The sequence below is a fragment of the Capsella rubella genome, unplaced genomic scaffold (assembly GCF_000375325.1).
Source record: "Capsella rubella cultivar Monte Gargano unplaced genomic scaffold, Caprub1_0 scaffold_4, whole genome shotgun sequence".
Lineage (NCBI taxonomy): Eukaryota > Viridiplantae > Streptophyta > Magnoliopsida > Brassicales > Brassicaceae > Capsella > Capsella rubella.
Genome location: NW_006238920.1, coordinates 11,010,828 through 11,026,431, shown reverse-complemented (window position 1 = coordinate 11,026,431; position 15,604 = coordinate 11,010,828). Strand labels below are relative to the sequence as shown.

Here is a 15,604-nt window from a genome sequence, read left to right as displayed (position 1 = left end):
AAGAATGGTATCAAAAAATTTCCAATCACTATAGACAATAGATGATGATAGATTCTGCTATGCCAAATTGTCCACTAAAATCCTAAAATGAATAGCAAGTAGTCCACTAATGAAAGACCCAAACGTCTCCAATCAAACATGACAAGCGTGACTCTTCACCCGTTTATGCCAACCCCAACGATGCCAAAAGTTCATACGTTATTATATGTGGCTGAAACGCTGCCTTAATGCATCTTCGTGGCTCTTTATCTATGTTACATCAGTTTTTTACTATGATTTAACTTGAGTTTCCTTTTTTTTTTTTTTTGATCCTAATAAAGTTTCTTGACCAAGAAAAAAGTATAAAAATTCTTACAAAAGCCAAACAATACATATTAAAGTTGTCATAAAGTTTAATCTCATGAAAATTAGACACCCAAACATAAATATTTCAATTTCCATAAACCTTTTTATAAATAAAACAAAAACATGTGAAAATGTGATTGGTTTATTCAGAGCGGCTAGCGAACCTCTCAACCTTATCATCCAAATTAAGACCAACCATAGCTTCACCCAACCCACAGCTAACCTCCGCCAGCACTGCCGCGTCACTATAATTCGTAACCGCCTGAACAATCGCCTTAGCCCTCTTCACCGGATCCCCACTCTTGAAAACACCCGACCCGACAAACACTCCATCACACCCCAGCTGCATCATCAGCGCCGCGTCCGCCGGCGTCGCCACTCCTCCGGCAGCGAACTGAACCACCGGCAACCTCCCGAGCTGCTTCGTCTGCATAACCAAATCATACGGCGCAGCTATCTTTTTAGCGAAAGTGAAAACCTCGTCGTCGTCCATGCTACGAAGCAAACGAATAGCTCCGTTCACACTCCTCACATGCCTAACGGCTTCAATGACGTTCCCAGTCCCAGCCTCGCCTTTGGTTCTAATCATGGCGGCTCCTTCACGGATCCGCCGTAAGGCTTCGCCGAGGTTCCTACATCCACAAACAAAAGGGATTTTGAAGTTATGCTTGTTGATGTGATTGTCTTCGTCGGCGAGAGTGAGGACTTCGCTCTCGTCGACGTAATCAACTCCGATTGCTTCAAGGATCTGAGCTTCGACGAAATGGCCGATTCTAGCCTTGGCCATCACCGGAATCGTAACCGCCTTTTTAATCTCCTTGATCATCTCCGGGTCGCTCATCCGAGCAACGCCGCCTTGAGCTCTGATATCGGCGGGAACACGCTCGAGAGCCATGACGGCGCAGGCGCCTGCTTCTTCAGCGATGCGAGCTTGGTCAGCGTTGACGACGTCCATGATTACACCGCCTCGGAGCATCTGAGCGAGGCCGACCTTGACGGAGAAGGGAGATGTCTTCTTCGCCGTCTCCGTCATGGCTCCTTCGCCGTACACCGCCACAACTCCTGTTCCTGCCATTTAGGGTTTTGAGAGTAGTGTGTTGTGTAGCAGAGGAGGAGTCGGATTATATATGGAGAGAGTGAGAGTCGTGATTTGAAATTTGTTAGTGGATTGTGAGCTGTTGGATTGAGAGAAGATTGTCAAAGTAAGTTAATCGAACGGCTTGTAGTTGAAGGAGTTTGGGGATTGCGGTGGAGGTGAGCGTAGAGGGAAGAAGCTATGCATGGAAACTTTGACCACAAGATTTGTTTCTCTGTGTAATTTGTATAGTCCCAAAGAGATGTTTATCTTGTTGACGTGGAAGCTCACTTCCCTATAATGTTCGTGTATAAGAACCACTGATTTAGATAGTGTTCTTCCTTTTTTTTGGTATAATAATATATGATAAAGACTAGAAATTTTAGAATATTTTGTATTAATAATATTCAAGGGCAACTATTTTTTCTTTAATTATCTTGTATTAATGAAATAACCTACAATCATAAATTATTATATAAAAAATAATTGAATCAGAAGTTATTTCATCAGGGAAATGTTTTAGAAAAAAATCATGAATCTTGTAATAATATCTCGAGAACCTTAATTGAAGAACTAGTACTATATTTGGATTTTAGAGATCGTAAAAATGAATGAGCGACAACGCTAAGACAAAAATACTAGTGGTGTTTCGATTCCATATGGCAACCCAGCTATAGTGCCATGCCATGGTGGTTAACACATGGTGATATCAAAAAGATGGTCAAAGATGAAACGAATTATAAATAATGGAGAGAAAGAAGTGAGGCTTGTCAATATGAAATGGTAATTTTATTATTATGGTTTCAATTTATATCTCGAGAGTTATAGGGATACACATCTTTAAGCAGTTTCGGTTCGCTTCAGTGTCTTCATCCTCCTTCCACACATTGGACATCTCTCACAAGCTCTGTCTAGCCTGCAAATTTTGCCATATCACAATTACGTTTTGATATTTTAGACCAATCCCCAATATAGTAGACATACATATAACATTACAATATATAGTAGATAAAAAAAAACTTACATTATTCCGCAAAAAACACATGAGAAGCAATAATCAGACGGGTCGAAAACTCTGGGAATATCAGAGAGAGACATGCTTCTCTGACGTGCTTCCTCAACATTTCCTATTGACTCTTCCAAATCAGCATCATCGTTTGTGACAGTTTCATTACACGAACCATCGTCAGCTTTCTCTGCAAGTAGACATGTCCTCGCTGAATCATTTTCGGTTAGAGGTCCCTCTCCACTGCAGACTTGTGTAGCTAAAAGCGTGAAGCAAACCGCCAGACCTGCATTTGCAATTATATTATATGAAATTGATCCCCAAATTTGTTTTGGAAGAGAAAGAAACTAACCAATGCTCAAATCTATTTATGAATTGACTTTGAAACGATTGAAACGTTTACCTATGCAAATTACATATGTAATCCATCTATGTTGATATGAGATTTTGATGAACCACTCATCTTCGATGGACGCTCCCTAAGCGCAGTGGCAGTGAGACAAACATTCATTCAGCTAAGAGTCACAATAATAATAATCATAACTTTTTGGTGTTTCGTATTATGAGTACATACTTGACTTAGTGTTGGTGAAGCTACGACAACAGAACTTCCAACAAGGGACATTGCATAGAGTTTGAATGTGCACTCGCCACTGCCGAAGGTACAGTTGTAGAATGATTGTTTAGTATCATACAAGACAGCCCTCACATCAGTATTCAGTTCCACCTGAACAAACATCAAGTCAAGTAAAACAATGGTTGGTGCAGACACCAAAACTGAATCCAAAGTCATTACTTGGATAATTAATCATTACCTTTACGTCTTTCCTCTTCAAGTTTGTTAAAGTAAGATGATAACTTGAAGACTTACTTATCTCCAATTGAATCATGCCACTCCCTGTAAAAGACTAATATTAACTCACCGTAATCATTGTAACACAAGGAATTTTAAGTAGGAACTTCCATTTGACTAACCTTGAATGAGATTCCAAGACATGGGCGGCAAATAAGAGTCGTCTCGCGTTCCTTTGAATCAAGAGCCTTGACATTATCAGTATATATCTCATAAAGGCAACACTTACAAATAGAAAAATTCACTCACATACTTCTATATCCTCTATATCTCCTCTTAGGTTATTAAAAGTTCTTTTCCTTTTCTAGTTGGATTTTGGTTTACATTTTTGTATATATACTATATATAGAGGAATGAAGTCTCGGTTGTGAGAAAACAATGCGGGAAACGAGATTAAGTAAAAAGTTTTAATTTCTCACCGGTTTAACGGTTACGTGTTTCCATCAATCACGAAGAGCTTTTAGGTTTCTTTGTTTTAAACCAACATGCATACCATATCAAGGAGCATATATATGAAAATAAACTATAATATTTTACTAACCTTCATCGACCATAAGCTGAACCGCAGAACCCAGTGGTTCAACTTTGTATGTGATGTTCAAAAGGGTCCCTTCATTAAAGTAGTATTGCCAAGCCTGATACAAATGCAAGAAATTTAGTTCAATAAAATTGAGAATTCAATGACAAATAAATCCTGACTACAAATAGGTGAAGATTGAATCATTTATTTCAATTTTCCTAATGACAAGAACACCAAGAGAGAGAGAAAAAACAATGGCTTGTAAGAATATACAATGAAGTTCCTAATGAAGTTAAACATGCCTTGAAAGAAGAATCCTGTGAGACAGGTAGTACTCGGGATTCTGACCAGTTTACAAAACGGTTCAGCTGAGGGGGGGATCCATAGAACCCATACAGCTGAAGCCCTGATTTCGAATAATCCATCTCCTTGACCTAACAACAACATTTCAATAAATAAAGCACATCCCTTTAATAAACATAAGCAAAAGAAGGAGATAAGGGAACCAAACCTTAATGCTTTCGACAAACACAGAACTTGGGTCAACGAGAATGGATGAATTGGGTCCAAGCCAGACATTTTCTGCTGAATAAACAGACTGAGTCATAATAACCGAGCCTGTGAGTAGTCATCGAGAAATTAGTCAGATTCATACGCAAAAAAAAAAAAAAAGCTTTCGAAGTCAAACCAGAACTAAAAAGTTGAGAAACCCAACCGAAGAATAAGAAGAGAAAAACGAAGGCGTAGCAAAACCACGGCATGAAGGTGATTTGTTCTTCGAGGTCACCAGATCGATACAAGCGATGTGGCATTTGCATACGAACGTCCATCTCGGTGATCCTCAGAGAAAGAGAGAGAGAGAGAGAGAGAGAGAGAGAGAGAGAGAGAGAGAGAGAGAGAGAGAGAGAGTGAGTGAAAAAGAGTTAAAGGAGTTGATGAAAAGGGTGAGGTGAGAATTAGGATTGAGGAGAACCCAAGGAATTTATAGGGTGTAGAGGAAGTGTATTCATAAGGGATAAGGCAATCTGATTAATTTATGTAACGCCTAATCATCTTGTGAGTCTTCAACTTTTTTTATCTTAGTCGTTTGAACGGTAAAGATGAGACTGGGCGACTCTTTTGAATAGATTACAAATATTGAGAGTATTTCTGTAATTTTGTTTAAATAATTAAAAACATACCATTTAGGGTTTTGACTTGAGAGAGTGTTGTGTACCAGAGAGAGGAGTGAGATTATATATGGTTAAGAGAGAGGACGTAATTTAAAATTTGTTAGTGGATTGTGAGTGGTCCGATTGAGAGAAGATAGTCAAAGTAAGTGAATCGGACGGTTCGCAGATGAAAGAGTTTGGGGATTATGATGGGAGGTGAGTATAGAGTAGAGAAACTATGTGGAAACTTTGACCACAATATTTGTTTCTCTCTATGTAAAATGTATAGAGATGTTTAGCTTCTTGACGTGGAAGCTCACTTAGACCAACATTATAGGCAAGATCTTAGACAATTTTTAGGATTATTTGTGATTTAATTAAATTAAAAATACATCAAAATGACTAAAAAACTATCTTATTTAAGATCTAAATAGTGTGCTAAGAAACGTACACGTGGCATGATTCTATTGGGTAGTAGGATAAATATATATATTTATTTCTAATTTTATTAAAAAGTCACTATAAAATTTGAAATTTATATTTATAGAAACAAATTATCTTTATATATGTGTAAATTTAAAATACCGCATAAATACATTTTAAAAACCTTTTAAAAATTATTTAAAAACCTTATAAAAACTTTGTAAACCTTTTAAAAACCTTGTAAAACCTTATAAATGTCGTTTAGAACCTTTTAAAACCTTATAATAATTTGGATTTAGTCTTCCCGTAGTAATGATGATCTTGATGTACCTTATCAACCATATAAAAGTTTATAATTTTTCATATTTGAAAAGGGGTATTTTTAAAAATGGATAGAAAAGAAGAGTATTTTCAAAAAGTGATACACTAAAAGGAACATTCATCAAAAATTCTCTAGGATAAGTGCCCATATAAAGGAACCATATAAAATAATTTTTCTTAATTTTTCTTAATTTTCTCTTCTTTCTTTCTTTCCTTAATTTTATCTTATGTATGTTTTAAATTTAAAATTTTTCAATAATTATAAAGTTGTTTCAAATTATAAATTTTAATTTAATTTAATTTTTATATAATTTTTCTTTTCCTAAGATCCTTAACCTAAGATACTACCAATAAAGATGTCTCAAAACTAAAAACACAAATACAACTCTTAACTCTTACTTTTTCAAATTTATTATTAAACTAACTCTAAGATTAAAATGTTAGATACCATTGATAATCTTGCTCTTATTTAGAGAATGTTCTTCCTTTTTTGGTATAATATATGATAGAGACTAGAGATTTTAGAAAATTTTGTTATTAAACTAGGAAAGAAACTTAATTACTTTGTTGCGCAATGACCACACGGGTCGAAAAACAATCTCTTGGAACATCATAAGAAATGGCACAGAGAGAGATTCTTCTGTTACGTGCTTCCCCATCATTTCCTATTGACTCTTCCAAATCAGCATCATCGTTTGTGACAGTTTCATTACACGAACCATCATCTGCTTTCTCTGCAAATTAAATATACAATCCATCTATGTTGATATGAAATTCTGATGTACCACTTATCTTCGATGGACACTCCCTAAGCGCAGAGGTAGGGGCAGGGAGACAAACATTCATTCATCTTAGAGTCATAATAATAACAATCATCATAACAATCACAATTTTTTGGGTGTTTCGTATTACGAGTACATACTTGACATAATGCTGGTGAAGCTACGACAACAAAACTTCCAACAAAGGACATTTCATTGAGTTTGAATGTGCACTCACCACTGCTGAAGGTATTGTTGTATAATGATTGTTTAGTATCATACAAGACAGCCCTCACATCAGTATTCAGCAATCATTAGTATCATTAGGTTTTTCTTTGTTTTAAACCAACAAGCAAGCATATCAATTAGCTTCAGCTTGAGCTAACGATCGCTGCAACTCAGCTCTGTACTTGCGAGTTTTCTCAACCTTTTTGTTGTATATATCCAGACAGTCCTACTCTAGTTCTAGCAGCATCTTATCCCTGTCATTGTAGCTTTCACCAATCTCATCCCATACTGATCTACAGCAGAACAAAACAGTGGTAAACATCAAAACATTCCTGCTCAGGTAGAATTGAAGTAAGAAACACATGCTCAATAAGACATCCTCAGCAGTCATCATTAGTCCTAATCCTAATAAATATTAATACATAACAAAGCTTGTAACCAAATGTTACATAGCAACATGAATATCCAGATGCAAATAAAGGGTGAAACTGGGCAGGCAACACCATCAAGATGTCAATAGAGAAGAAAAAAAGGGTTTGTTTTTGGGTTTTTTTTTCCAATATTAAATGATAAATATTTTATTAATGCTCTATAGATTCAACATTTATGTTAGAAAGCTACATTCATTCATTTTACACTGTATAGATTCGCTTCACTTTCTTCATTTTCCTTCGACATATTGGACAGCTCCCAGCAGCTTCAGCCATCCTGCACATATTGAAAATTCATAAGGTTTACTATTTTCAGATCAGTCCCAATACAGTAAACATATTAGCAATATGATTTTGCAATCAAGTAGTCTTGATATGTCCGGTTGTATATTAGACATATTCGTGGTCAAAAACTTACTTTGTTCCGCATTGATAACAGGAGACGCAATGGCCACATGGGAGGAAAAAGCAATCTCTTGGAGTATCAAAACAGATGGCACAGAGACATCTGGTTCGGTTACTTGTTTCACCATTACTTCCCATCAACTCTTCTAAATCAGCATCATCGTTTGTGAAAGAATCATCACTTGAAACATTCTCGGTTAGATGTCTCACTTCACCACCGCATTGTAACCTGTTGCAGAATCGTATAGCTACCAGCATGAAGCTAATCCCCAAACCTGCATTTGCAATAATATTACCTGTAACTGCTTCAAATTCTTTTCAAAGAGAAACTAACCAATGCTCAAAATGTTTACCTGTGAAGATTACATATCCAATCACATTAGGTTCATATGATAACCTGATATACCATTCATCTTCGATGGATACTCCCTAAGCACAAAGGCAGGGGGAGTGAGACGAACATTCATTCAGCTAAGATTCATACTAATAAATAATAATAATTTTGTTGGTGTTTCGTATTACAGATACATACCTGATGACCCGGTGCTGGTGAAGTTATGACAACCGAATTTCCAACAGGGGACAGTGCATTGAGTTTCAATGTGCACTCGCCATTGCTGAAGGTACAGTTGTAGAGTGATTGTTTGGTATCATACAAGGCAGCCCTCACATCAATAGTCAGTTCCACCTGAACAAACATCAGGTCAAGTAAAACAGTGGGAAAAACAAAACTTAATCCAAAGTCACTACTTGATCAGTAATTATTACCTCTACCTCCCTCATATTATTCAAGTTAGCGACAGCAAGGTAATAACTTGAAGACTTACTTATCTCCAATTCAACCATACCACTCCCTGCAAAGAACATTTATTAACTCATGGTAATCATTATTATAATACAATGCATTTTAAGTTGGAACTTTCATTTGACTAACCCTCAATTAGGTTCGACCACCAAAATTTGTTATGGTATGTAGGGGCGTCCCAAAACGAATTACTGATGCCTCGACTTCCTAAAAATTGAGAACCCTCACATATTCAGTTTAGGGACCCTAAAAGGCAACACTTAAAAAAACACTCATCCACAGTAAGTCTTCTATATCCTCTTATTATATTCATATTTCATAAAGTTATTTTCCATTCTTAGTTGGGTTTTGCTTTACATTTTTAGTAGATAGCATATACGAACGAAGTCTTGATTGCGAGAAAACAACGCGGGAAATGGGTTTAGGAAAGTTATTGGTTTTTCTCTTTAGTGTTCATGAATTTAAAAGCCTCAATGACAAAACTACAGATATGTATATACTAACCTTCATCGACCACAAGGTGAACAGCAGAACCTTGTGGTTTTACCCTATATGATATATTCATAAAAGTCCCTTGGTTAAAGTAGTATGACCAACCCTGAGACAAATGAAATCAGTTCAATAAATTGTCTAAAAGAGAATTCAATGACAACCCTGACCAAATAACGTTTTAATGAAAACAATAGTGAGAATCTTAAACATGCCTTGTTAGAATGATGTGGGACAGGTAACACTCGAGATTCTGACCAGTTTACAACACAATCCAGGGGAGGGGACCCGTAGAATCCATATAGCTGAAGCCCTGGATTAGAATAATCCAGCTCCGTCACCTAACAAGATACAAATACATTTTCAATAAACTAGGCACAGCTTTGATAAACAGAAACACAAGAAGAAGAAAAAAACAGACAACCTTAATGCTGTTGACAAAAATGGAGCTTGATTCGACAAGAATGGACGAATTGGGTCCAAGCCAGACATTCTTTGGTGCGTAAGTAGTCTCAATCAGAATAAACAACGCTGTGAGTGAGTCAATCCAGAATTAGTCCAAGATTCATATAGCCAAAAACGAAAGACAAAAACTTTTCAAAATCAAAGACCAAATCAAAAAAATCGTAAAGTTGATTTCTTTTAAGTTGAGAAACAAACCAAAGGACAAGAGATAAAGACCCAGGAGGAAGCAGATCACGTTTGACTCTGAAACGTTCCGACAGGAGGAGTAGAAAAATTCTCTCCAATTGAAGACACCATGATGAGCACCATCAGCTCTTTCGACGTTATTAGAAGAAGACGAGGTTGAAATCAACACCGGAGGAGGTGATTCAAGGTCCGGCGATGATGCAAGGAGAGCTGAATCCATTTCGGTGAATCTAGACAAGAAGATTGAGTCAAGGAAAAGGTGAGAACTGAGAATTGAAGGAACCCAAGAGATTTAAAGGATTAAAATTATTTAGGAAACCTGATAACTGTGATAAAGTGAATCCATGGATGAATGGGCAAGTTTATTATTGTAACGGTTATTGTTTGAAAGTGGTCTACCGGCGAGTCTTGGTCTTTTTTCTACTCCGGCGTTGTACCGACGGTAGTTGTAGGGAGATAACGATAGTGTTATATAAACTTTGACTACTTTGAGAACCGTAATATTAAACAAAAGTTGAGGGTATTTATGTAAGTATACAATTAAAACGACATATATTCTTCATATGTTTTGTCGTTTTCGGGTTATGTTATTGTCGTGTGTTATAAATTTTTAGAAGTTTCTTTTAGAGAATACGTATTTTATCCTTTCGGTGAAGCTTAACTAGATTGGTAATTAAATAAACATAAAATGTTGAGAGAGGTTTAGTGCAACTTATTAATCCCTCTTTGTTAGATTCTAAGGAATTAATTAAGGTTTAACTATGATTTTATCATCATAATTATGTAAGTAACAGACATACTTGTGCATTTGCAATAATTGTCTTGAACAACCTGCAAAGTAGAGCGAGGAACATGTGAACTCGTTTATGAATAATAACTTGTCGAATCGAGAGATACACTATTTTACTTGTTTTCTTGAAAAAAAGATCCTCCTTTAGCATACAATTTCTCTTATACTTTCGTGATAGATCTCTCTATGAAATTTCACACCTAAATTAAAAGTACTCTTAACACTCACATTTGTGAATTTGCATGGATAGTCTTAAGGTTTTTGAAAAGAATGGCTTAGTGAGCGACCACCATCATTGTTCAAGGAACGAAAACAGAGTTTTTAGATTTGAATGCTTTTTGTTTTGTATTTTTGGAACACACTAGTGAGAATTTAACAAAGCTTCTAACCAAATGTTAAATTAGCAATATGAATATTCAGATGCAAAATAAAGGGTGAAATTGGTAACACCATCAAGATGTCAATATAGAAGCATAATCTACAATCGGGCGGTAGGCGATGGTGGCTCCAACTGCTCGTTTCTGGTTAACTCTTGGTCACAAAGGCTTACCGGCTCTGGCTCGTACTGCTGGTTTCTGGTTAATTCCAGGTCAGACAGGGACATGGAGTTTGGAATACCAAAATCAAATGGAAACTCAACCGGTAATGACTTCCAGTGAAGACTTGGTTTCCAATCCGCTTCTCTCACTACCTTCAAAATCTCCTTCACGACTATCTCGCTTGCCTTCGGTGTGAAATGGATCCCATCTCTACCAAGTAAAACAAGCCAAGAAGTAAGTTTAATCTAGAATCATTTCAGAATTATTGTATCATGAAGGTTTAGTAGCTCACGTGAAGCAGCTGTTCAACCAATCATCTTCCTGTTGTATCGCAGTCCACATATCGACACCTTTCACATTGATCTCTCTGCATAGATTTAACAACGCTTCTGCATATGGACGACACAGCTCGTTACTCCGGCCTTTTATTGCATCCCTGAGACAGGAGTTACACAACGCTAATGATCAAAACATCCAAAAGATAATAGTAGTAAAAGAGTCCCGTTCAGTAAGACATGTATGTACCCAAAAACTAGCTGGATCTGTTTCTCATTCATTGGCGGCGGAGCAAGATAAATGACGCGGGTCTTGTCCGAAAGTCCCTGGTAAGAAGAGGAATAAGAAGATATCAAGAGTTAGCAAGTAAAGATAAAACCTTTCAGATAACAAAAGAATCATGTAACTTCTAACATGTAAAAGTTTGAAACTTTGAAAGGCATCATTACCAAAAGATGTTCTCCAATTTTCCTCATGTTATCAATGAATTCAGATAGAGGAACATGAGGACCATAGCCTGATAGATGAGGTTCCATTGAATCATTCCCACCGAAATAGACTATCACCAATGAAGGTTGTATTACAGCATCCTAACAGTACAAAACCAAAAAAAAAAAACAGAGGTGATCAAGAAAAGCCAAACCTTTCACTCAGTAAAACTATGGGAGATCTCAATCAGTAATGATGATACATAAGACTGACTGACTAGAAGAGTGTCAGTTCCACTACAGAGATCAATAAGAAGAGAGAATGTACCTTTGGGAAGACTTGGTCTAAGACCTTCAAAGCAAACCTAGAGTTCCAACCAGCATAACCACGAACAATGATATCAGCCTGTGGATATGCAATCAAAACACACATACACACACATAAAGGCACGAACTTTATCCTCAAATCATTAGCTTTTGGTTACACTGAAACAGTTGTTCACTTGCGAACATCAAAAGGGTAATACCAATTAGCAGTACACAGATTATTGTTAGACCCTGACGCCAAATTCGAGAACCACAAAGTCGAAATTACACAGGAATTGGGAAAAAAGGGTAAAACTTTGGGAATTCGAAGGGGCAAGTTACAAACCGTACGAGAGTAGATATCAGCGAGTGTAGCACCCCAACCACCATCGCTGAAGCTATATTGAACAATTGAAGAACCGAATAGGACGATTTGAGGTCTACTTGGTCCAACCATGGCTTCTTCTTCTTCTTCTTCGTCTCTCACTTTCGATTAAAATAAAATTGATAAGGCCATGCAAAAAAGGGTTTATGCGTTAGTGATAGTCAGATCGCACTATTGAAAAAGGTTAACACATCAGACCAAAAATATTCCTCTCTAATAATATTATTCTTAAATTAATCGAAGAATCAATTCCTCCCTCCCAGTCAATATGTATATAATAATCAGTACAGTCTAAGTTGTAATAGTAAAGTAAACAAATACTTTTGAAACATTTATAGAAATCGCTCTATACATAAACAAAATAAATGTTTCTTTCTCCCAGCCTTTTTTTTTTTTTTTTTTTTTTTAATAATCAAAGAGGTTCTGGTGATATGAAATGGTGTTTAGTGATGCACTCAAACATGAGAGTAGTAAGTTGATTCTAGACATACTAAATTTTAGCAATACAAATACAGTACTTGGGAAATTGGTGGTACTTACCTCTAGTACCGGTAATGCCGTAATGCGTTTCTCAATATGTGGTAATATAACAGGCTTTGTGACAAAAGTTTTCATGCTTTTCATACTGGAGTGGTTCAACCGCTCCATATGTTAGGTTTAAAAGTTATATTATATTTTGATCAAACCAAACCACGACATCTTAATGGTGGTCATCATCTTATCGTTTTCTTCCTCGATGTTTTCTAATCCGGTGAACCCCCAAAACATAATAAATCGCTTTTCTACAAGATTGACGCTTCACTACTTTGCAGGCTATCAAACTCTTCAAGAAAGACGATGAATGGAGTTATGTGATATGTAAACTCATATTGCTTGTGTGTTTTGCAGCTACTTGTGCTACCTTTACCATTTTTATCTCCCTGGAACACTAGTTAATGAAGATACACGACATCAATAATTGTGAAGCCGTTATATTCGCACTCAATTATATGATTCTTTGTGAGAAGATATACTTATTTATACTGTGAGAATTGTATGATTATGATTCTTTTTCTAAGAAGGTATGGTGTAATTGTAAATGATAACATAATAAAGTCTCTTGGTCCGTACATACTAAAGGACCCACCCGCTAGGCTAGGCTAGATGCTCGAACAAGTAAACTTTAATGAAGTAGGCGATTTGATACATTTCGAAATCTTAGAAAACAAAGACAAAAGATACCATGTAGATTGTCTATCCAAAGAAGGGGGTCGATAACAACATCTCTTCCACATGCAAGTGAGAAGTACATAGACGCAATATCAAGAAGGCAGCTTCCAGGAAGTTTCCTCTAAGGCCTTTTACGTTACTTACAAAAAAAAAAAAACTTCTTGGCCTATATATTCATTATTGTGACCCCAACACCTTTCGTCCATTGCTGCCCATACGTATATAAGATTGAGCCACAACAAGAAGTTAGTGTAACTTCCAAATTCACTAAAGATTTGTGGGGCTTTTCCAGAAATAATAATGTTGTACCTTTGTTCGGACAAGACATATGAGTTTATCGGCTGTGTTTACGTCTTTTTCTACCCACTTGGGGTTCCCTAATTCTCTATTCTTCGGCAGCATCCGCTTATGTACCTACGTTATGGTTTAGAGACCATAATTTCAATATGTATACGTATTTTGATCGTCTCAATCGTTATCAATAAACGAGAGGATTACACAAGTTCTCCGGGACTTTTGGCGCTATAATGTATAAGTTTCTCTAGGCCACTAAGCTAGGAGAATAATATATATGAACAATTGATGGGAGTGTATACGTGGATGCGTTATGCATATAAATATATAATTATGAAATCATCTTTCTTGTACTTAATCAAAAGTATTTTCGCTACCACTAGACACTAGTTTAACTTTACCACACGTCTCGCTTTCTTGACGAGATCTTTTTCGAAATATTCGAACTCTCATAGTATTTATGGTTACGGATTGGGGATGGTGGGTGTTGAAGCAAAGTCATCAAACTGTGTTGGCGCTTAATGGAGTTTCAAAATTAACCCTATCGCTAGATCTAAGGTTCTATATATATATATATATATATACTGTATATATAACAAAATATAGAAATATAAATATTAGGAAGTGGTCCCTTCAGTACATCCTCATAATTTGGAACGATAAAGAAAATATTATCCAAGCTACGATTTGATAGCTTTGCTAATAATTGGGAGTTAGAAAAATAAGTTCTTAATTTGGCAATCTAAATATACAGAGTTGAAAAAGATCATGTTGCAAGAAGTTTTGAGTCTCCACATCCTTGCATGTTCGCATATTCTCTAAATCAGCTCCAAGACTTCAATCTATGGTTTGAGAATGAATCTCGTTTTTATGTCTTTCTTGTTCTCGCTCGATGATTCATTCTTTAACAACTTGGATGGCTCTTTCGGAAAGCATCAAACTCTAGTTCTAATCTCTCAATAGTTTCAAATGACTTAATCACAAGACTGAGTCAGAGATCTAAAAAATTGATTTGACGCCATCTTTTTCTATGGTCAGGTTTTAATCATCATTTTAAAGTTAGATGAATACTATGAAATAAAACATCAGCTAAAAGTTATAACATCATAAATACTAGCGAACAAAAGCCAGAAGCCACTTCATGCCTTTTATGAAGCTATTACCTCCTCGTTAAGCCTAAAAGCCACATGGCAAAACTGAGAACTTCGGATTCGTAATAACGACACAATTTTGTGCCTTTAAGACAGTCTAAAAAAACAATCTCACAAAGCACGTGTTGTGGTGATGGCGCTAATTTGTTGCCTTATGCGAATTTCATACACTAATTCCCAACCGGGGGTATATATATTTGTTACATGTCTTGATATCCACGCAACAGGTCGACATATAAATTCACCAAAGCCTTTGGTCAAAAAGAGTTTTAAGTATTTATGATCTCCACAGTTGAACTTCAAGTAGGGTACTGAAATGGATATCTATTATATGTGTACCTTTGGTTTAAGATATATAGTATATTTGTTGTTCCAATATATATATATATACTTGTTTTTCTTTTATGTATATTGTGATTTTATCATTTTGTAGGTCTCTCTAAAATTTGTTAACAAGGCAAGCTTTGATCAAATCTTGCATAAATTAATTTGCTAATTTCTAGGCTTAATAAAAGTTTTGAGTAATTTAATCATTCAGCTTTAGAAAACTCCTACTATTGAATTTCTTTTTAAATTTGTTTCTTTACAATATGTTTCCTTTTTAAAAATGTCACTGAATATGAAAGTCAAAGTTTAGCCTTCTCCATATTTGCTAGCCTAATAAATAATATATAACACTAGTAATTAAGACCAAGACTTGCAACTAGATAAAAATACTACTAACCAAATATATATTTAAATTAATTTTGATCTAATCCAACT

The 15,604-nt window shown here is 35.9% G+C and overlaps 4 protein-coding genes across 4 annotated transcripts; all 4 read right to left on the bottom strand.

Annotated features, from left to right (window-relative positions):
- Positions 1 to 348: 348 nt before the first annotated feature.
- On the bottom strand, positions 349 to 1,623 carry LOC17888004 (pyridoxal 5'-phosphate synthase subunit PDX1.1). The gene has a single exon (XM_006294586.2). The coding sequence runs from the start codon at positions 1,418 to 1,420 to the stop codon at positions 488 to 490; it is 933 nt and encodes a 310-aa protein (XP_006294648.1). The 5' UTR covers positions 1,421 to 1,623; the 3' UTR covers positions 349 to 487.
- A 558-nt stretch (positions 1,624 to 2,181) lies between these two features.
- LOC17889642 lies at positions 2,182 to 4,742 on the bottom strand. The gene is made up of 10 exons (XM_023784422.1): positions 4,515 to 4,742; positions 4,311 to 4,417; positions 4,102 to 4,233; positions 3,821 to 3,914; positions 3,402 to 3,452; positions 3,242 to 3,324; positions 3,001 to 3,153; positions 2,830 to 2,905; positions 2,445 to 2,712; positions 2,182 to 2,336 (listed from the first exon to the last, which is right to left on the bottom strand). Exons 1-10 carry the CDS (start codon positions 4,627 to 4,629, stop codon positions 2,261 to 2,263), a joined length of 1,155 nt encoding a protein of 384 aa, XP_023640190.1. The 5' UTR covers positions 4,630 to 4,742; the 3' UTR covers positions 2,182 to 2,260.
- Positions 4,743 to 7,159: 2,417 nt separating this feature from the next.
- LOC17887568 lies at positions 7,160 to 9,911 on the bottom strand. The gene is made up of 11 exons (XM_006294220.2): positions 9,784 to 9,911; positions 9,474 to 9,694; positions 9,238 to 9,344; positions 9,029 to 9,154; positions 8,829 to 8,922; positions 8,454 to 8,531; positions 8,288 to 8,373; positions 8,052 to 8,207; positions 7,873 to 7,948; positions 7,533 to 7,794; positions 7,160 to 7,391 (listed from the first exon to the last, which is right to left on the bottom strand). Exons 2-11 carry the CDS (start codon positions 9,682 to 9,684, stop codon positions 7,316 to 7,318), a joined length of 1,272 nt encoding a protein of 423 aa, XP_006294282.1. The 5' UTR covers positions 9,685 to 9,694; positions 9,784 to 9,911; the 3' UTR covers positions 7,160 to 7,315.
- Positions 9,912 to 10,616: 705 nt separating this feature from the next.
- LOC17888824 (GDSL esterase/lipase At2g38180) lies at positions 10,617 to 12,560 on the bottom strand. Its single transcript, XM_023784381.1, has 6 exons — positions 12,150 to 12,560; positions 11,826 to 11,903; positions 11,519 to 11,659; positions 11,319 to 11,395; positions 11,086 to 11,229; positions 10,617 to 11,003 (listed from the first exon to the last, which is right to left on the bottom strand). Exons 1-6 carry the CDS (start codon positions 12,258 to 12,260, stop codon positions 10,733 to 10,735), a joined length of 822 nt encoding a protein of 273 aa, XP_023640149.1. The 5' UTR covers positions 12,261 to 12,560; the 3' UTR covers positions 10,617 to 10,732.
- Between the last annotated feature and the right edge of the window lie 3,044 nt (positions 12,561 to 15,604).